General features: G+C 39.6%; 1 gene segment (V, D, J or C); it reads right to left on the bottom strand.

The window, feature by feature from the left end:
* The window catches only part of LOC130882880 (immunoglobulin heavy variable 3-48-like), a 76,210-nt gene extending 53,703 nt beyond the window's left edge, over positions 1–22,507 (bottom strand). The window contains 2 exon segments of the V gene segment in view: positions 22,047–22,362; positions 22,462–22,507. Coding sequence covers positions 22,047–22,362; positions 22,462–22,507 — 362 coding nt within the window.
* Between the last annotated feature and the right edge of the window lie 1,081 nt (positions 22,508–23,588).

The raw sequence follows: 23,588 nt of genomic DNA, 5'->3' as shown, positions 1-23,588 counted from the left end.
TGCCTACTCAGAGATTGCTAAAAGATATCAGTGGTAGATTTCCCACAGGAAATGTTAAATAGCCCCATCCCATGCCAATATTTTGTAAGTCAGCCATTGGAAAAGATAGTAATCTATTTCCTAAATCTTAAGTTTAACATTACATTGATGACATTTTGCTATCTGATTCAAATATGGATACTTTAAAAAGAATGTTTGAAGAAGTAAAGAAAATTTTGCCTTGTTGAGGTTTACACATTGATCCTGAAAAAATATAAAAAGGAGATTATTTATATTATTTGGGTTATAAAATAGGTTTATAGGAAATTAGACCACAAAAGTTGTAATTAAAAAGAGATCAATTGTAGACTCTATTACTTTCAAAAAATGCTAGAAGACATTTCCAATCTAATACTTATATGCTACTCTCATGGTGCTAAGAGATTTTAAAGAAACTTTCAGTATAGTTACCTATCTACAATACATGGAAATAGATGTTTTGCATATTGAAACCCCTGAATTTATTTCAGATGATACAAAATTTACTTTAGTATTCAACCAGATTCAAGATTTAATCAGGAATAGACTTCACTTTCCTTGATCCATATATATATGCCAGTTCCTCTAGCAAAAGGCAATGCAGAAATAGATCAATTATTGTTTGGAAATGTGCTAACCATCTCAGAATTTCACAAAATAACCCTGTTATTTCTAGAGTAAAGCTTTAAAAAAGAACCTTTTCATTAAATTGCAACAAGACAAGGGAATTATGAGGAGATGCTGTACTTGTTCTTTTTAAAACAAAACATTACTCCCTGCAGGAAGTAACACAAAGCGTATTCAAAGGAATGAAATTTGGCAGGTGGGTGTGTTTTATTTTTTAGAATTTGGAAAATTAAAGTATGGTATACCACACCATTGATACGTATTCACATTTTCAATGGGCAACTGTCTTGAGTTCAGGAAAGACTGATTTAGTATCACACATTTGCTTGAAGTTATTTCCATCATGTTTATACCAGCACAAATAAAAACAGACAATGATCCAGTATATGTCTCCAAGAAAATAAAACAGGTTTTTTTTCTTATTATAATTTAACATATATTACAGGTATAGCAAATAATCCTTCAAGTCAGGCAGTTATAGATTGATCAAACTGAACTATAAATAATATGTCAAGCTAACAGAAAGTAATGAGAAAGACTGCCAAAATAGATTGCATAAAGCTCTATTAACCTTGAATTTTTAATGCTAATGAGAATAGAACAGCAGCTGCATAAAGACATTGGATAACAGAGAAAACTTCTGAGTTAAGTCAGTCAGAACATCCTAGGAAATATTGACCTCAGAATGAAAACCAGCAGATATGCTATTTTGGGGAAGGAGAAACCTCTTGATAAACATAAATGACAGTTCATTCACAGAGATGACAATACTACAGGTTGTAGAGAAGCTCAGGAGTTTTTCCTGTCTTTCCAGGAAAGAGACTATCTTCATAAAATCAAGAGATCTCAGATATCTAGATGCCTAAAAAGAAAAGATAGATATCCAGAAAGAATCACCAAGCAAAGAGAAATCTGACTTATGATGCCAATATCCGCTGCAGGGTAAAATGTCTCTACCTCAAACACATATCTCCTTACTTCTCAGTATCCTGGTATACCACTCACAGGAGAAAACCCAACAATTTCATCAATAGTCAATACTCCTTTTTTGTACTTAGGTCAGTAATTTCTATGAGAGAGCTATGAGATCCCACAGCCCAGAAAAGGATATAACAGAACTGGAAGATAAATTTTCATGCAGGAAGTCAGCATTTTCTTTATAAGTTAGTGAGTGAAAATTGACTCCTCAAGTTCTTTCAAGATATAATAACTGCTCCAATATTATTGATGCATGAGTCTAGAAAAGAGCATGTGGTCTTTTGTGTTACTGTAAAGACATCTGACTGTAATTATCTTTCTTTCTATTGACTCACCATCTTCCTGTTAGTCTGAATATACACTAGAATAGTGCCCAGGGTTCTCTTGTACTTTTGATATTCCTAATTTGACTGAAACTCATAGAATTCCTGATTTTCTCCCATGTTAAAAATCTTATGATATGTTCTCATTTCCCTTAGTGCTTCTTATTATGGGAGGATCAAACCCATGATGCTCCATCTTCCCTATGGGATATTCATGAATGTAACTGGACCTTCGGCATCCAATACAATTTTTCTAATGTAATCAATTTATTCTTTATACACTGATGTAGCTCACACTACTCAGGACAATTTGGTGACATTATGATGGGAGGTTTGTTATGGGCCAACTGCAAGGACACAGAATGAGTGGTCTGAGATCACCTACACAATCCTGCATACTTGCAGAGTGATGCCCTAACCATCATGACAGAAACAAAGATCTGTATTTTGGTTATAGCCATTTTAAGTACACAAGTTAAATAAGCTATTTAGGATGCTCTGTAGGGCAAGTTCCAGGCCTAGGAAAGAACCCTTTCTCTTCTTATCTCCCAGTGAGACCTACAGGCCCCAGGCTTCAAAATTAATTAATATTCCCTTTGTTAGTTAAAAATCTCCTTATTCTCTTTCTGTCAGCTAGAGATGCCTCCAGACCTGACATTCCAGCATCTTCCCCTTCCTCTTCCTGTTTGGTATAGAAATGCCTCTGAAAAAAAAAAGTTGACAGCTTGATCAGAAATACAGACTTGATGTCCATTTCTTGTATCTTTTGCCACTCCATTCCTTTCTCTTACAGGTTACCAGGGACCCCGATTCATATCCTGCTGGTTGGGATACCATCATACATCCCTACTTCACTACTTGACAGTTTGACTTGGGGGTCAAGTCTAAACAAAGTCCTCTCTAGTGAATTCTGGTTTTGATTCTGCTACTCATGGTTTCAGCTCAAAAACCAATCTTCAGATTGCAATTGGTAGTATAGGGAAGAAAATAGGCAGGCATTAGAGTCCAGGAAAAACATTGGAAGACAGGGAAGGAATTTACTCCTCACATCAGGATATTAAGAATAGTTTATTGAATATACTACCCTTTCCTTCAACCAATCACCCACTACTGCTTCTGGGAACCAGTCATGGAGTATTGTATCAAGACTCACATTGATGGCCCCTCTTTTTTTTAATCAGACTACTATATGGTCATGTCCTCCATATTTACAAAATTCAATTATGAGATTAAACTCTTCTTCATTGTGTATGTGGAGATGAAGTTTGGGTCAGGAAAGGTAGAATATAGTCCAAGTTTCAAGTATCACTTTTGTGTCACAAATCAAGGCTCTCATAGCATTTTCTCAAGTTTGGCTACCAGTCACTAATTGAGATGAAACTTGATGATAAGCAGCTCATATTCCATACCTTCCGATGAGTTTCATGACCTGGGCAATATTTCTTGCTCTGTGTCAGGGATGGGAGGTTACTCATAAAGAAATGCCCAAGGTTCCTCAGACAAAATAAGTTACTGACATTGCCTCTAGTTTCCTATAAGAAATACATAAGGCGCAGATGCGGTGGATGTGGCGCAGATGCGGTGGACACGGCACAGACGCGGCAGACACAGCGCAGACTTGAACTTATATTTTTTGATGGTTCAAGCATGAAACAGTGAAGCCCACACTGAGAGCAGATTGTCCCACTACAATTAAATCAAGTAGGTTTTTGGTGGCTGGCCTGCAGAGTGGTCGGCCTTCTGTGGCGAGATCCCTGGTGAACAGGGAGCCTGGTTCTGTCCCTGAAGACCCTCCTGAGTCTTCTGCTGCGGGACCCAGGAAATAGAGCGGGGGCATTCCCCGACCCCCTTGACTCCCCGGTCAATCTGCGGTGGCTGCTCCCCTCTGCTGGGGCTGCTCCTCTTCTGCTGAGACCTCTCTCTCCCTGGTCCATCCAAGATTGCACCCAGGGGCTTCCTTCCTTCTCCCTCCCTTCGGGGGGGATGCGGGATACCCCAATTCAGCCTGTTTGGGCACTGGATCGGGTGCTCAGGGCAGAGGGCAGCAGGAGTTTCTTTGTTTTGGTGGCTGGCCTGCAGAGTGGTAGGCCTTTTGTTGGTGAGGTCCCTCGTGAATGGGGAGCCTGGTCCTGTTCCTGAAGACCCCTCTGAGTGGTGAGAGGGATCTCGGCCTGCAGCGGGAGCCAGGAAATGGAGCGGGGGCATTTTGTAAGTGGGGACCCTGGCCAGCAGGGAAACCTGATACTGTTTTAGAAGACCCATTAGATAGCATCGGCAGGAGGAGATGGGCAGGCGCCAAGGCAAGAATTCACCCAACAATCTGAAAAACAACATGAAAACACCAGAACCCAAAGATCTCACATCAGAAGGTCTTGAACACCCTAACACAGAAGATGTGGAAAAAATTGACTTTATGAAAGCAATAGAGTACCTTAAACAAAATGTAAAAAATGTCCTTATAGAAATGGATGAGAAGCATAACAAAAAATTTGAAGAAATGAATAAATATGGAAAAGATACCCTGGTAAACCAAGAAAAAAAATGATCAAACAGGTAATGGAAACAGTTCAAGAATTGAAAACTGAAGTGGAAGCAAGGAAGAAATCACAAACTGAGGACCAGCTGCATATGGAAAATCTAGGTCAACGAGCAGAGACTACAGAACCAAGCATAATCAATAGAATACAAGAGTTAGAAGGAAGAATCTCAGATCCTGAGGACACCATAGAGAAAATAAATGCACTGATCAAAGAAAACAGCAAAGCCAACAAATTCTCATCACAAAACATTCATGAAATATGGGGCACAATAAAAAGACCAAACCTAAGAATAACAGGGATAGAAGAAGGAGAAGAGTCACAGCTCAAAGGCCCAGAAAATATTTTTAACAAAATTATGGAAGAAAACTTTCCCAACATAAAGAGAGATATTCCTTTGAATATTTAAGAAGCATACAGAACACCAAATAGACTAGATCAAAAAAAAAATCGCCTCGCCATAATGATCAAAACACAAAACATACAGATTAGAGAAAGAATATTAAGAACTGCAAAGGAAAAAGGTCAAGTAATTTATAAAGGTAAACCGATCAGACTTATACCTGACTTCTCTATGAAAAACATGAAAGGCAGAAGGTCCTGGATAGAGGTACTGCAGAAACTAAAAGACCATGGATGCAAGCCCAAACTACTATACCCAACCAAACTATCGTTCACTATCAATGGAGAAAACAAAACATTCCAGGATAAGAACAAATTTAAACAATACGTAGGCACAAATCCAGTCTTACAGAAAGTAATAGAAGGAAAATCATGATTCAAGAAATCCAACATTGCCAACATTGCCTACAATAACTCGGGCATCTAGTGACCCTTCACCAGCACATCTCAAAGAATGGAAACACACAAACTCTATTACCAAAAACAATAAGAAACACTGGTCATTAATATCACTTAATATTAATGGACTCAATTCACCTATAAAAAGGCACAGGCTAAGAGATTGGATACGAAAACAGGTTCCAACATTCTGCTGTATACAAGAAACATATCTCAACAACAAAAATAGGCATCTACTCAGAGGAAAGGGTTGAGAAAAAGTTTTTCAAGTAAATGGGCCTAAGAAACAAGCAGGTGTAGCCATACTAATTTCTTTTTTTTAAATTTCCACCTCCTCCCCGCCACCCATTTCCATCCCCCTCCTCCCGCCCCTTTCCCCCTCCCCCCACTCCTCTTCTCCTCCCTCTCCAGTCCCAAGAGCAGTCAGTGTTCCTTGCCCTATGGAAAGTCCAAGATCCCCCCCCTCCATCCAGGTCCAGGAAGGTGAACATCCAAACTCTCTAGGCTCCCACAAAGCCAGAACATGAAGTAGGATCAAAACCCCATGCCATTGTCCTTGGCCTCTCATCAGCTCTCATTATCCGCCATGTTCAGAGTCCAGTTTCATCCCATGCTTTTTCAGTCACAGTCCAGCTGGCCTTGGTGAGCTCCCAATAGATCAGCTCCACTGTCTCAGTGGGTGGATGCACCCCTCGTGGTCCTGACTTCCTTGTTTATGATCTCCCTCCTTCTGCTCCTCGTTAGGACCTTGGGAACTCAGTCTGGTGCTCCAGTGTGGGTCTCTGTCTCTAACTCCATCCATCGCTAGATGAAGGTTCTATGGTGATATGCAAGATATTCAATCAGTATGGCTATGGGATAGGGTCATTTCAGGTTCCCTATCCTCAGCTGCCCAAGGAAATAATTGGGGACATTGCCCTGGGCACCTGGTAGCCACTCCAAGTTCAAGTCTCTTGCCAAACCTTAGGTGGCTCCCTTAACTAAGATATGTGCTTCCCTGCTCCCCCTATCCAACCTTCTTTTATCCCCAATCATCCCATTTCCCAAAGTTCCCCCCATCCTCTCCTTCACACTTTTCTCTCCCCATCTCCCCTTACTCCCATCCCACCCCCAAGATTCCAATTTTTTTGCCCGGCAATCTTGTCTACTTCCCATAGCCAGGGGGATAACTATATATTTTTCCTTGGGTTCACCCTCTTATTTAGCTTCTTTAGGATCACAAAATATAGACTCAGTGACCCCTATCCATGGCTAGAAACCAATTAAGAGTGAGTACATCCCATGATCTTCTTTTTGGGTCTGGGTTACCTCACTCAGGATAGTATTTTCTATTTCCATCCATTTGCATGCAAAATTCGAGAAGTCATTGTGTTTTACCGCAGAATAGTAGTCTAATGTGTATATATTCCAACTTTCTTCATCCATTCTTCCATTGAAGGACATCTAGGATGCTTCCACGTTCTGGCTATTACAAATAATGCTGCTATGAACATAGTTGGACAAATGCTTTTGTCATATGATAGGGTATCTCTTGGGTATAGTCCCAAGAGTGGTATTGCTGGGTCCAGGGGTAGGTTGATCCAAACTTTCCTGAGGAACCGTCACACTGATTTCTAAAGTGGTTGCACAAGTTTACATTCCCACCAGCAATGAATGAGGGTACCCATTTCTCCACAACCTCTCCAGCAAAGGTTATCATGGTGTTTTTGATTTTAGCCATTCTGACAGGTGTAAGATGATATCTCAAAGTTGTTTTGATTTGCATTTCTCTGATCGCTAAGGAGGTTGAGCATTACCTTAAGTGTCTTTTGGCCATTTGAACTTCTTCTGTTGGGAATTCTCTGTTCAGTTCAGTGCCCCATTTTTTAATTGGGTTAATTAGCATTTTAAAGTCTAGTTTCTTGAGTTCTTTATATATTTTGGAGGTCAGAGCTTTATCTGTTGTGGGGTTGGTGAAAATCTTCTCCCAGTCAGTGGGTTGACTTTTTGTCTTAGTGACAGTGTCCTTTGCTTTACAGAAGCTTCTCAGTTTCAGGAGGTCCCGTTTATTCAATGTTGCCCTTAATGTCTGTGCTTTTGGGGTTATACATAGGAAGCGATCTCGTGTGCCCATGTGTTGTAGGGTACTTCCCATTTTCTCTTCTATCAGGTTGAGTGTGTTCAGATTTATAGTGAGGTCTTTGATCCATTTGGACTTGATTTGTGTGCATGGTGATAGATATGGGTCTATTTACATTCTTCTACAGGTTGATATCCAGTTATGCCAGCACCATTTGTTGAAGATGCTTTCTTTCTTCCGTTGTATACTTTTAGCTCCTTTATTGGAAATGAGGTGTTCATAGGTTTGTGGGTTAAAATCTGGCTCTTCTATACGATTCCATTGGTCGACTTCTCAGTTTTTATGCCAGTACCACGCTGTTTTCATTACTGTAGCTCTGTAATAGAGTTTGAAGTCAGGGATGGTAATGCCTCCAGAAGTTCCTCCATTGTATAAGACTGTTTTGGCTGTCTTGGGTTTTTTGTTTTTCCATATAAAGTTGATTATTGTCCTCTCAAGATCTGTGAAGAATTTTGATGAGACCTTGATGGGGATTGCATTGAATCTATAAATTGCCCTTGGTAGAACTGACATTTTTACTATGTTGATCCTCCCAATCCAAGAACAGGGAAGATCCTTCCATTTTCTGGTATCCTCTTCAATTTCGTTCTTCAATGCCTTAAAGTTCTTGTCAAATAGATCTTTCACTTCCTTGGTTAGAGTTACCCCAAGATATTTAGCTGTTTGTGGCTATCATGAAAGATGATGATTCTCTTATTTCCCTCTCTGCTTCCTTATCCTTTGTGTATAAGAGGGCGACTGATTTATTGGAGTTGATCTTGTATCCTGCCACATTACTAAAGGTGTTTATCAGCTGTAAGAGTTTTTTGTTGGAGTTTTTGGGGTCACTTATGTACACTATCATATCATCTGCAAATAATGCATGTTTAACTTCTTCCTTGCCAATTCGAATCCCGTTTATACCCTTATGTTGTCTTATTGCTGTTGCTAAAACTTCAAGCACAATATTGAAGAGGTATGGAGAGAGTGGACAGCCTTGGTGTTTTCCTGGTTTTAGTGGGATGGATTTAAGTTTCTCTCCATTTAATTTGATGTTAGCTGTCAGCTTGTTGTAAATAGCTTTTTATATTTAGGTATGACCCTTGTATCCCTAATCTCTCCAAGACTTTTATCATAAAGGGATGTTGAATTTTGTCAAATGCTTTTTCAGCATCTAATGAAACGATCATATGTTTTTTTTTTCTTTCAGTTTATTTATATGATGGATTACATTGATAGATTTGCGTATTTTGAACCAGCCCAGCATCTCTGGGATGAAGCCTACTTGATCATAATAGATAATTTTTCTAATGTGTTCGTGGATTCGGTTTGCCAGTATTTTGTTGAGGATTTTTGTGTCAATGTTCATGAGTGAGATTGGAATGTAATTCTCTTTCTTGGTTGAGTCTTTGTGTAGTTTTGGTATCAGAGTTACTGTAGCTTCATAAAAGGAATTTGGCAATGACTCTTCTGTTTCTATATTGTGAAATACATTTAGGAGTATAGGTATTAGGTCTTCTTGGAACTTCTGGGAGAATTCCGTATTGAAACCATCTGGTCCTGGACTTTTTTTGGAAGGGAGGTTTTTGATAAAAGCTTCTAATTCTTCGCGAATAAGAGGTCTATTTAGGTTGTTCACCTGGTCCTGGTTTAACTTTGGTATATGATATTTATCTAAAAAAGTGTCCATTTCTTTTACATTTTCTAGTTTTGTGACATACAGGCTTTTGTAGTAAGATCTAATGATTCTCTGAATTTCCTCTGTGTCTGTGGTTATGTCCCCCTTTTCTTTTCTGATCTTATTAATTTGCAAATTTTCTCTCTGCCGTTTGATTAGTTTGGATAGGGGTTTATCAATCTTGTTGATTTTCTCCAGGAACCAGCTTTTTGTTTCATTGATTCTTTCAATTGTTTTCTGTGTTTCTTTTGTTGATTTCAGCCCTCAGTTTGATTATTTCCATTCTTCTACTCCTCCTTTGTGAGTCTGCTTCTTTTTTTTCTAGAGCTTTCAGGTGGGCTGCTAAGTCTCCCATGTGTGCTTTCTCTGTTTTCTTTAAGTGGGCACTTAGTGTTATGAACTTTCCTCTTAGGACTCTTTTCATAGTGTCCCATAAGTTTAGTATGTTGTTTCTTTATTTTCATTGAATCCAAGAAAGACTTTAATTTCTTTCTTTATTTCTTTCTTAATCCAGGTATGGTTCAGTAGTTGACTGTTCAGTTTCCATGAGTTTGTAGGCTTTCTGGGGGTAGCATTGTTGTTGAATGCTAGCTTTAATTCATGGTGATCTGATAAGATACAGGAGGTTACTAATATTGTTTGTAACTGTGGATGTTTGCTTTGTTACCGAGTATGTGGTCAATTTTTGAGAAGGTACCATGAGCTGCAGAGAAAAAGGTATATTCTTTCCTATTTGGGTGGCATATTCTATAGATGTATGTTAACTCCATTTGATTCCCTACCTCCATTAATTCTCTTATTTCTCTCTTAGGTTTCTCTCTAATTGACCTGTCCATTGGTGAGAGAGATGTGTTGAAGTCTCCTACTATTAGTGTGTGCGGTTTGATGGCTGCCTTTAGTTTTAGCAATGTTTCTTTTAGGTACGTGGGTTCTTTTATATTAGGGGCATAGATATTCAGCATTGAGACTTCATTCTGATGAATTGTTCCTGTTATGAGTAGAAAATGTCCCTCCCCATCTCTTCTGATTGATTTAAGTTTTAAGTTAACTTTGTTAGAAATTAGTATGGCCACACCTGCTTGTTTCTTAGGTCAATTTGCTTGATAAGCCTTATCCCAGCCCTTTACTCTGAGTAGGGGCCTGTCTTGGGGTTGAGGTGTGTTTCTTGTAAACAGCAGAATGTTGGATCCTGTTTTCGTATCCAGTCCCTTAGTCTGTGCCTTTTTATAGGTGAGTGGAGTCCATTGACATTAAGTGATATTAATGACAAGTGGTTGTTAACTCCGGTCACTTTTTTAGTAGTAGAGTTTGTGTGTTTCCCTTCTTTGAGTTGTGCTGGTGAAGGGTCTCTAGATGTCTGAGTTCTTGTGGTCATTGTTGGACTCCTTGGTTAGTGATTTTCCTTCTATTACTTTCTGTAAGGCTAGATTTGTGGCTACGTATTTTTAAATTTGTTTTTATCCTGAAAATTTTGTTTTCTCCATTTATAGTGAACGAAAGTTTTGCTGGGTATAGTAGTCTGTGCTTGCATCCATGGTCTCTTAGTTTCTGCAGTACATCTATCCAGGACCTTCTGGCTTTCATGGATTCCATAGAGAAGTCAGTTGTAAGTCTGATAGGTTTGCCTTTATAAGTAACTTGGCCTTTTTTCTTTGCAGCTCTTAATATTCTTTCTTTATTCTGTATGCTTTGTGTTTTGATTATTATATGGCAAGGGGATGTTTTTTTTTTGATCCAGCCTATTCGGTGTTCTGTGTGCTTCTAGATCTTTCATAGGTATATCTTTCTGTAGGTTGGGAAAGTTTTCTTCTATAATTTTATTAAATATATTTTCTGGGGACCATTGAGCTGCGCTTCTTCCCCTTCTTCTACTCCTATTATTCTTAGGTTTGTTCTTTTTATTCTGTCCCACATTTCCGGAATGTTTTGTGATGAGAGATTGTTGGCCTTGCTGTTTTCTTTGATCAGCGTGTTTATTTTCTCTATGGTATGTTCAGAATCTGAGATTCTTTCTTCTATATCTTGTATTCTGTTGGTTATGCTTGTTTCTGTAGTCTCTATTCATTTACCTAGATTTTCCATGTCCAGCTGGCTCTCTGTGTTTTCTTCTTTGCCTCCATTCAGTTTTCAAGTCTTGAACTGTTTCCATTATCTGTTTGATTGTTTTTCCTTGGTTTCCTAGGGTATCATTCAGTGATTTACTCAATTTTTCAAACTTTCTGTTATACTTCTCATCCATTTCTATAAGGGCATTTTTTACATGCTGTTTAAGGGCGTCAATCACTTTTATAAGGTCAATTTTTTCTACTTTTCTTGACTAAGGTGTTCATGACCTCTTGTTGTGAGGTCACTGGGTTCTGGTGGTTTCATATTGTTTTTCAGATTGTTGGGTGAATTCTTGCATTGGCCCCTGCCCATCTCTTCCTCCCAATGCTCCCCTATGGATCTTCTTTTACAGGATCAGGTCTCCTTGCCTACTGATGTACCTTCCCCGTGATGGCACTCCCCAGTGATGGCTCTCCTGGTGTTCCAGTGATGGCTGTCCTGGTGCCGAGATCAGATCTCTGTGCTGGTGGGTAGTTCGTAAACCAAAGCGCCTACCTTGCTTGGTGCAGGCAGGCTAGTGAAACAAAGGATCTCCCGCCCACCGGGTTGCCCTGAGGATTCGACCCCAGCAACCAGACAGGCTGAGCTGAGTTGTTTTAATGTGCTCAAAGAGGGAAGACGGGCAGAAGGGAGGAGGGTTCTGGATGCAAGCTGGGTGGGATAGGAAGAGAGAGGCAGTATATGGGGAGTAGAGCCCCTGCAGGGAGCCCATAAAGTATGGGTGGATGAGGAACTTCTGAGTTCCCTGTCCCTGGCTGCTGCTGCGGGTCATAAACTCACCCCAATGATGGCTCTCCTGTTGCCGAGAGCAGATATCCGTGCTGGTTGGGTAGTTTGTAAACAAAGCTCCTACCTTGCTTGCTGCAGGCAGGTTATTGACACAAAGGAACTCTTGCCCACTCGCTTGCCCTGAGGATTCGACCCCAGCACCCAGACAGGCTGAGCTGGGTGGTGTTATGTGCCCAAAGAGGGAAGGCGGGCAGAAGGGAGGAGGGTTCTGGATGCAAGCTGGGTGGGATAGGAAGAGAGAAGCAGTAGAGCGCCTGCAGGGAGCCCAGGAAGTATGGGGGCGGGGATGAGGAACTTCTGAGTTCCCTGTCCCTGGCTGCTGCCACGGGTCAGAAACTCACCCCAATGATGGCTCTCCTGGTGCCGAGAGCAGATCTCTGAGCTGGTTGGGTAGTTTGTAAACAAAGCACCTACCTTGCTTGGTGCAGGCAGGTTATTGACACAAAGGAACTCTTGCCCACTCGCTTGCCCTGAGGATTCGACCCCAGCACCCAGACAGGCTGAGCTGGGTGGTGTTATGTGCCCAAAGAGGGAAGCCATACTAATTTCTAACAAAACTGACTTCAAACTAAAATCAATCAGAAGAGATCGAGGTGGACATTTATATTCATAACAGGAACAATTCAACAGGATGAGGTCTCAATCCTGAATATCTGTGCCCCTACTATAAAAGAACCCACTTAGGTAAAAGAAACATTACTAGAACTCCAGGCAGACATCAAACCAAACACACTAGTAGTAGGAGACTTCAACACACTTCTCTCACCAATGGACAGGTCAATCAGACAAAAACCTAAGAGAGAATTAAGAGATTTATTGGAGGTAATGAAGCAAATGGACTTAACAGGCATCTATAGAATACACCACCCAAATAGGAAAGAATATACATTCTTCTCTGCAGCTCATGGAACCTTCTCGAAAATTGACCACATACTCAGTAACAAAGGAAACCTCCACAGATACAAAAAAAAAAAATCAGTGTCCACCTGTGTCTTATCAGATCACCACGGATTAAAGTTAGAAGGCAACAACAATGCTACCCCCAGAAAGCCTACAAACTCATGGAAACTGAATAGTCAACTACTGAACCACACCTGGGTCAAGGAAGAAGTTAAGAAAGAAATTAAAGTCTTCCTTGAACTTAATGAAAATAAAGAGACAACATGCTAAAACCTATGGGACACAAGGAAAGCAGTACTAAGAGGAAAGTTCATATCACTAAGTGCCCACTTAAAGAAAATTGAGAAAGCATACATTGGAGACTTAATAGCACACCTGAAAGCTCTAGAAAAAAAAAGAAGCAGACACGCTCCGGAGGAGTAGACGACTGGAAATAATCAAACTGAGAGCTGAAATCAACAAAATAGAAACACAGAAAACAATCCAAAGAATCAATGAAACAAAAAGTTGGTTCTTGGATAAAATCAACAAGATTGACAAACCTCTATACAAACTAATTAAACGACAGAGAGAGAACACGCAAATAAATAAGATCATAAATTAAAAGGGGGACACAACCTCATACACAGAAGAAATTCAGAGAATCATTAGATCTTACTACAAAAGCCTGTATGCCACAAAACTGGAAAATGCAGAGAAATGGACATTTTTTAGATAAGTACCATATACCAAAGTTAAACCAAGACCAGGTGAACAATCTAAATAGACCTGTTAGTCGCGAATAATTAGAAGATATTATCAAAAACCTCACTTCAAAAATAAGCCTTGGACCAGATGGTTTCAATGCAGAATTCTACCAGAACTTCCAAGAAGACCTAATACCTATACTCCTTAATGTATTTCACAATATAGAAACAGAAGAGTCAATGTCAAATTCCTTTTATGAAGCTATAGTCACCCTGATACCAAAACCTCACAAAGACTCAACCAGGAAAGAGAATTATAGGCCAATCTCACTCATGAACATCGATGCAAAAATTCTCAATAAAATACCAAATCCAAGAACACATTAGAAAAATTATCCATTATGACCAATAGGCTTCATCCCAGAGATGCAGGGCTGGTTCAAAATACGCAAATCTATCAATGTAATCCATCATATAAATAAACTGAAAGAAAAAAAAAACATATGATCATTTCATTAGATGCTGAAAAAGCATTCGACAAATTTCAACACCCCTTTATGATAAAGGTCTTGAGAGATTAGGGATACAAGGGTCATACCTAAATATAAAAAGCTATTTACAGCAAGCTGACAGCTAACATTAAATTAAACAGAGGAAAACTCAAAGCCATCTCACTAAAATCAGGAACATGGCAAAACTGTCCACTCTCTCTATACTTCTTCAATATAGTGCTTGAAATTCTAGCAATAGCAATAAGACAACATAAGGGGATCAAGGGGATTCGTATGGGAAAGGAAGAAGTTAAAATTCCGTTATTTGCAGATGATATGATAGTGTACATAAGCGACTCCAAAAACTCTACCAAAGAACTCCTACAGCTGATAAACACTTTAGTAATGTGGCAGGATACAAGACCAACTCCAAAAAATCAGTTGCCTTCCTATACACTAAGGATAAGGAAGCAGAGAGGGAAATCAGAGAAGCATCACCTTTTACGATTGCCACAAATAGCATAAAATATCTTGGGGTAACTCTGGCCAAGGAAGTGAAAGATCTATTTGACAAGAACTTTAAGTCTTTGAAGAAAGAAATTGAAGAGGACACCAGAAAATGGAAGGGTGTCCCTTGATTTTGGATTGGGAGGATCAACATGGTAAAAATGGCAATTCTACCAAAAGCAATCTATAGATTCAATGCAATCCCCATCAAAATCCCATCAAAATTCTTCACAGACCTTGAGAAGACAATAATCAACTTTATATGGAAAAACAGAAAAGCCCAGGATAGCCAAAATAACTTATATAATAGAGGATCGTCTGGAGACATTACCATCCCTGACTTCAAACTCTATTACAGAGCTTCAGTATTGAAAACAGCTTGGTATTGGCATAAAAATAGAGAAGTTGACCATGGAATTGAATAGAAGACCTGGACTTTAATCCACCAACCTTTGAACACCTGATTTTCGATAAAGGAGCAAAAATATACAATGAAAAAAAGAGAGCATCTTCAACAAATTGTGCTGCCATAACTGGATGTCAATCTGTAGAAGAATGAAAATAGATCCATATCTATCACCATGCACAAAACTCTAGTCCAAGTGGATTAAAGACCTCATTATAAGTCTGAATTCACTGAACCTGATAGATGAGATAGTGGGAGTACTCTACAACATATGAGCACAGGAGAACACTTCCTACATATAACCCCAGCAGCACAGACCTTAAGGGCAACATTGAATAAATGGGACCTCCTGAAACTGAGAAGCTTCTGTAAAGCAAAGGACAATGTCACTAAGACAAAAAGGCAACCCACTGACTGGGTAAAGATCTTCACCAACCCAGCAACAGACAAAGGTCTGATCTCCAAAATATATAAAGAACTCAAGAAACTAGACTATAAAATGCTAATCAACACAATTATAAAATGGGGCACTGAGCTGAACAGAGAATTCTCAACAGAAGAAGTACAAATTGCCAAAAGACACTTAAGGTCATGCTCAACTTCCTTAGCAATCAGGTAAATGCAAATCAAAACAACTTTAAGATACCATCTTACACCTGTCAGAATGGCTAAAATCTAAAACTCCAGTGATAGACTTTGCTGGAGAGGATGTGGAGTAAGGGTTACACTCATCCATTGTTGGTGGGAATCCGAACTTGTGCAACCACTTTGGAAAGCAGTGTGGCCGTTTCTCAGGAAATTCGTTATCAACCTACCCCAGGACCCAGCAATACCACTCTTGGGAATATACCCAAGAGATGCCCTATCATATGACAAAAGTATATGCTAAACTATGTTCACAGCAGCATTGTTTGTAATAGCCAGAACCTGGAAACAACCTAGATGCCCTTCAATGGGAGAATAGATGAAGAAAGTATGGAATATATACTCACCAGTGAAAAACAATGACTTCTTCAATTTTGCATGCAAACGGACAGAAATAGAAAACACTATCCTAAGTCAGGTAAGCCAGACCCAAAAAGAGGACCATGAGATGTCCTCACTCATAATTGGTTTCTAGCCATAAATAAAGGACAGTGAGACTATAATTCGTGATCCTAGAGAAGCTAAATAAGAAGATGAACCCAAAGAAAAACATATAGTCATCCTCCTGGATATTAACCTTCATCAGGCGACGAAAGGAGACAGAGACAGAGACCCACATTGGAGCACCAGACTGAAATCCCAAAGTCCAAATCAGGAGCAGAAGGATAGAGAGCTTGAGCAAGGAACTTAGGACCGCGAGGGGTGCACCCACACACTGTGACAATGGGGATGTTCTATCGGAACTCATCAAGGCCAGCTGAACTGGGTCTAAAAAAGCATGGGATAAAACCGGACTCGCTGAACATAGCGGAAAATGACTGCTGAGAAGTCAAGAACAATGGCACTGGGTTTTTGATCCTACTGCACGTACTGGCTTTGTGGGAGCCTAGGCTGTTTGGATGCTCACCTTACTAGACCTGCAAGAAGGTGGGTGGTCCTTGGACTTCCCACAGGGCAGGGAACCCTGACTGCTCTTTGGGCTGATGAGGGAGGGGGAGTTGATTGATTGGGGGAAGGGGAGGAAAATGGGAGGCGGTGGTGGGGAGGAGGCAGAAATCTTTAATAAACAAACAAACAAATAAATAAATAAAAAATACATAAAAGATGATATGGCTGAAGACATCATTACACACAGTTTGAGGAATAAAGCTCAAGATGTCCTAATTTACAGGAATAAATCCATGGCTGATACTCTAAACCATCATGCTTGGGGAGGTCATAGTTTTAGAGAAGAACCTACTACAGTTGTTTTGCTAATTTGACATGTTTGTAAATATTTTATAAATATTTATGTTTGAACACATATTTAGTGCTGATCTCTGCCTTTTTTGGATAAGCTTCTTTTGCAGTGGAGTAACGCTTAATCCTGAGACACATAACTTTTCACATTCCAGTGAATGTATTCTGGTCTATGGGCATCTATATCACCTCCTCCATGCCAAAAGAATACCTCAGTAGAGAGGGTGGAGAACATGTAAGACCCAGAGAATGAGGAGGAGTGCTATGCTGTAGAACTCCATGACAATGTGAACAGACCAACAACAGATCCTTATTTTCATCACAATTGAGGTGAAAAATGTTATCTCTTTGCTTTGAACACCCACTTGTTCTTCTCCAGTGAGATCAATCCAGAAGGGTCCAAGAATGTGATGGAGGATAGCCCACAACACACATCCCTTTCCCTGAATCCTTCAGGTGCTACAAGCTGGGACATCTGATATTCAGATCAAGAATATATGACTCAGATATCACTGCAGAGAACACAAAACTTATTTGCAAATGAATGAGTGTAAGTAGGTATTCTGTGGAGGAAGTCATGGATCTAGAAATGCATCTACATGATGAAATTAAAATCTTGTAAGCTTTTAAAATGTGATTAAATACATTAGTATGGGTAGGGCATTTTATTTTAGCCAAAACCAAATTGATTACACAACAGGAATCTGACAAAACCAAAATAGATCCTTATACATAGAAAATACACTTTGATTTGACAGCATTTCCAGAAAGGGACTTGGGGCTCAGGGACACCTTAAGTAGTATGTTAGCCAGGAACCTCCTATAGGCTCCTATAGGCTCCCCAGCTGCTGCCTTTACCTGCATTATTTCTATGGTCTGAGTACTAGAGAGAGCATAGCTGTGGTCAATGCATTATAGATTAGTACAGAGTAAATTCTAGAAGAGTGCAACGAGAAACACGACTTTGATTCACAGAGCAAGCCAAGGAACAGAGAAGCCAACTCGTCACGGGCTTGTGCACCTGCTGTGATTCAGCACACTGAAATGTCTTGTGTTTGGGCTGGGGAGTCTCAGTTGACCCTTTGTACCACCTGATGGCCCTGAGATCTCTGTAGGAAGGTTTTGTAGAGGTCCATCACTGTGTCTCTGGTAGAGTAATATACGGCTGTATATCCAGTTTGCAGACTGTTCAGTTTTCAGGAAACTCTCAGGAGGTGTCTCTGCTGATGGTGTCCTAGGATTTGAGAACTGAATTTTAATTGGTGTTCTCATTATACCATATTATTCCCATTAACTCCAGACCTTATCCTGGAGGCTGGTGGACACAGTGTATATGATAGTTGGCTGGGAACACAGAGACAGTGCAGGTGAGAGACAAGGTCTGGGTCTGGTCTCTGATGGCTGCACCAGGTCACATCCTGACTTCTTCACCTGGACTTGAAACAGGTCACCTGTGAACAAGAAACATCATCATCAGTCATAACATTTCATACATGGTGTAACTGGGTCTCTCTCCTTAAAACCTAAAGCACTTATGGGTTGGAAAGGTCATGAGGCAGAGGAGTAGCACCAATACAGTAATGCTCTCCTAGAGGCTCTAGGATTCTCAGCTAGGCCTTGGCTTTCTTCCTGAGCCTGGGGCTTTTTTGAATTGGGAGTGGTTCCTGAGAGTATAAAAGGAAGCACAGGAGGTTTCCATTTCCCCTTCAGGTGACTGACATTTGTTTTCTGCTTTTTAGTAGAAATAGAAATGGATATTCAGGAACATTTTCCTGGTTCTGGCTGGGTTTCCAATCCTTGACAAACAAGAAATATTTTGAGTCACACTGTGCAGATCTGCCAGGAAAAGATAGAAATGTTTACCATGAGTCCATAATGATGGTAGGATGGGGTATAACTTAATCGCTGTATCTGAATGTCTCTGCAAATTCATAAATTGGATTTAGAATGGAATTGGGGTTCATAGTAATCAGAAATCATACTTATGAAAACTTAGAATATATTTTTTGGTGTCAGTAGGGGCATCTTATTCTTATCCCTCATCTATAAGATAACTTGCGATTATTAACATTTAGTATGTGTGATCTCATGTGTTCATTGGGAAAAAAAACACAAGTGACTGTCTTGGATCTGATTTTATTAGGCTCAGACTGTTTACCTTTCTAATTAGTAACACCATACCTGGGAACTTGTCCATGAACATCTTTATTTATGTCAGTCTTTTTTTCCCTCTTTGTAGTTTTATATTTTTCTTTCTCTGTCCTTAGGTTGTAACACATAAGAACCCGGGTTTTATGATTAGTTCATTGTCAGTGGATGAGAAGCCAGCAGTTCATAACACCTCATGAAAAGAAGTACCATCCAGCCAGACTTGAGGGTTATGTGATCTGAAGTAATAAAAAAACAGAAACCTATGTGATGACAAAACATGGAAGCAGTGGGAACTGCTTGCCTTGTGCTTAGGATTACCATAGAGGACAAGGGACTGAAGGGCTTTGTCCAATGCCTTAGTAATGTAAATCACCAAGGAAGAGAAATAAGGAGCTGTAACCAACCTGCCCTGTCAGATCCCAAAGAACATCCACCACTACCTTTATTGGAATCCCACATTTTATGTCCCTCAAATTTTGGGCACATTATATTTACTATTAGTGGCAGTGAGGGAGCTAGAACTTAACATAGGTCAGTCAGTCATCCTTGCAAATACTGATGGGGAACTATGAGTGCTGTGTTCTACTTATTCGCTACGTTCAGTAAGTTAAAAGAATATTTTTCAGACATGTTTAGTTTGTCTCATCTTGGGTTTGTCTGATGCTCTCATTGAGATTACAAAAATCAGGGAAGGAATATCAGAGAAATAAGACACATTTCTGATACTACATTTGGGAACTTATTATAGGTCAATTTATTATTCACATATTTTTTACATTGCCTTCTGCAGAGATAATTTGCATTTGTATTCTATACTCTTTTGTTTTATGGGTTTCTGTTTCTGTGAATCGGGCTAGAAGGAATTCACTAAGCAAAAGTCATTTCAAAGGGAATGAGTTGATGGTAAAGTCACACATTATTTACAATTATTTTATATTTTAGGGGTGGATCCTTATTCTTAAATGTTTCATGAGTCATTTTCAACTCTCAGCAACCTCAGCCACACATTCCAACATACACAGACAGAGACACACAAATAGATTGAGAATGAGATTCCCACTTCCAGATACAGTCAGAAACACTCTCACATTCATTGGTAGAAGTGATGGCTTTTTTCATTTTTTGACAGGGTCATCTAGGTGGAAGGGACTTTCCATATAGACCAAGCTATGAGAGTTTTTCTTGCTTTTGTCTCTCTATTGAATGTATTGAGATTATATTTCACCATGCACTACCATCAAATGCACTGTTGTCGATAATTAAAGAATTTATTACCTAGAAAAACTTTCAATACAATATATTCTGATTATTATTTACATTCTCTCTTCTTTTGCAGATCCTACCCATTTCACCATTTCCTGATTTCCATAATGGTCAGTTTTAAGGGTTATATATTAGGACATATAAGGGTTTGGATTCAAGTCATTCATTTTCATATAGACAGTTAATGGTTTAAAAATCCATAATTGGCAATACATTTTCTCTTTTAAAAAATATTTTACAATACATGTATTTCTTTTACATATTACAATTTTTTCATCAATGTATAGTGATAATACCCAGTTGACTCAGGTGTAAGATGCTTTCCATCCAGTATTCGTATCTTAGCTTGATTCACAATTAGCTTAGAAGCTGGGTGTGATGGTTTATCCTATATTCCCAGCACTGGAGGGGGTTGTGACCTAGGTTCTCTGAAACTTGCCATGCCAAGAATCTATCTGTGTATTTGTGCTCTAGGGTTAATGTGAGATCCTGTCTCAAAAATAAGATAGAAATGAACCAATAAACACACTCAATCCCAACTCTAGCCTTCAGACACATGCGCAAACCATACACAATGCACACACAGTCTAGACAGTTAGGTTTTCAAGCCATCCATTGTCCTTACCCTGCATAGGATTCATGGTTTATAGCTATTTAGAACTGTGTCATGGATGTTGCAGACCTTGGATGAACTACCTGCTATGGAAGTCAAGAGTTAAACTCCTGTAGACTTGTTCCTTCTGCACAACTTTACAGCTGTACTTCCTACTCTGGGGACTTCCATTTCTTTTCCAGCCATTAGAGTGACTCATTTAAATCTCTGAAAGTAAGAAATAATATTTGTCTAAGTGCTTAATTCCTATTTTTAGAAGAGTTTGTTTCTAAAACTTAAGACATTTCACATGATCATAAAGATCTCTATCACAGAGCTACAAGTCCAGATCAGTCTTTTAAAACATCACATTATTCTACAGAAAATATTTTTTGAAGACTGCATTTATGCACTACTAACATATATACCAGGAACCACAAATTCTTCATCCTTGATGCCCAGCACTTATAACTGATTCTGTAAAAGATCAATTTATTGAGCATGGATATCAAAATGTTGGGGTATTGAGGATAAATCAAACCAAACAAAGAAAAAAGAAGAGAGAGGACAAGGAGAAGTAGAAAGAAACTTCACCCTCAGCTGGTGACTCCTGAGTCTGGACTCCATGACCTTTTCACGACTACTGTGTAGTTCAACTTGTATAGTGCTGGAATCCCACTATTCATGTTCAACTCACACACCTTAATATAAAGGTAAAAATGAGAACAGGCTGTACATATGAGTAACAGTGTCTGCCACACATTGAAAAGAGAAAGACAGGCTGTTCAGTATCATATGTCAGCACGCGCTCACACACACACAAACACACACACACACACAAAGTAGTTAGAGAGAATATGTGTGAGAGAGAAAGACAGAGAGAAAGAGGGAGAGTGAAAGAGAGAGTGAGACATTGAGAGAGACAAGTAGATAGAGTTATAGGGAAACAAGGAGAAATACTGTAATAAATAAACACACACAACTCAACAGAAAAATTAAATTGGAATAAACAGGTGGACATTCAAGGATTATTACACACTATACATGTAGAGATAAGTGTGATATGATGGGGCAGTGCAAACAGAGAAGTTCAGTCTTCCATGTTACTCTGAGGCTCTTCTGAGACCCAGATTTCTACGTGCTCTCAGCGCCCCCTGCTGGTCCTGTGTCCCCCACAGAGGTGTTTATGTCAGAGCTCACAAGAGTATTACCTCACTGTGTCTCTTGCACAGTAATACATGGCTGTGTCCTCAGACTTCAGACTGCTCATTTCCAGGAACAGAGTGTTCTTGGCATTATCTCTGGAGATTGTGAACCGGCCCTTCACAGCGTCGGCGTAGTAGATGTAGCTACCACTCTCACTAATGTATGCGACCCACTCCAGCCCTTTCCCTGGAGCCTGACGGACCCAGTTCATTGTGTAACTACTAAAGGTGAATCCAGAGGCTGCACAGAAGAGTTTCAGGGTCTTCCCAGGCTGCACTAAGCCTCCCCCAGACTCCAGCAATTGCACCTCACACTGGACACCTATAAACACAAAGAATTTTGGTTAGAAAACTGACACAAAAGAAATTTTTTTCTTTCTCATGTCCACACAATACTCAGCACCTCATCTTTATGAATTACCTTTTAAAATAAGGACAGAGAAAACCAGCATAAGCCCTAAGTCCATGGTGAGTGACCTGTGTTCAGCGCTAAACCCTGACTGGGAGGATTTGGGAATCCACAGCTGGTCTCTTCTGCCAGAACTGCAGAGTCAGGCCAGGCCTAGTTTTTATGGGCACAAAAAAGCCTTATTTGCATATCTTCCTGCTATAACAGGCTGTGTAGTTAGACCTGGGCAGAACACAGTACTCAGAGCAGATATAAGTCATCGTACACACTGATGACAGTTAGAAATTGAAGCTTTAACATAGTTTTGTGTACATATTTTCCTTCTTAGGGCTTCTCTACACTGTACTTAGTTCCCTTTTCACCATATGCATAGAAAATGTTGTGTTTCCACACTGTCATTTCTGTTTAGGATCAATGTGATATTGAAAAACTCCACACTTCTGTGGTTCTAGATATTATCTCTGTCTGTCCCTTTGTCTCTGCTGGACATGGCTTCTTCCTGAGGTGGAATTTGGGTAGGGTGACACCTGCTTCTAAGTGAAACTCATTCTCTGTGACAGGAACACTTGAGACTTTTTTGATTTTTCTCAGTTCTGAGAAATGTTGTCCTATGACCCCAGGAAGTTTGCAAATGAGACATTCCTTGTTGTTGTCTTTCTTCCTATCGGTGATTGCTATGGAGATATATTTATATTTGCAGCACTTAATCTTTTCCATCCTGAAATTTTTCCTATGACCACTTTCTACTTCTCACTGTGCCTTTCTTTTTCCCAACTTGATACAAGGCAACACATGTCTGTTTTCAATTTGTCTTAGGTCAGTTTTTGTTTCTGCATATTTATATCAGCATAATGGGGGCACTTAATAAATTTTTATAACAAAACACAGAATTTTGACGTCAGTTTGGTATTGTCAGAAGACACTGGTTTTATTTTCCAGAATTCTCATGCTTTCTACTCACTCATCCCCTTTCTCTCAATACACCCAACATTTCATTTAAAACCTCCGTCTTACCCTTGTCATTTCCTTCCCTCTTGTCCCTCACTTAAAATGTCTTTTCCCGTCTTGACTTCCACTCTAGTTCCTAGCCTACAAAACAGAAATCAGAATACCACATACACAGAGTCTCAAACACACAA

This window comes from Chionomys nivalis, chromosome 10, assembly GCF_950005125.1.
Source record: "Chionomys nivalis chromosome 10, mChiNiv1.1, whole genome shotgun sequence".
NCBI classification, from domain to species: Eukaryota; Metazoa; Chordata; class Mammalia; order Rodentia; family Cricetidae; genus Chionomys; species Chionomys nivalis.
This window is presented reverse-complemented; position numbering and strand designations above follow the sequence as displayed.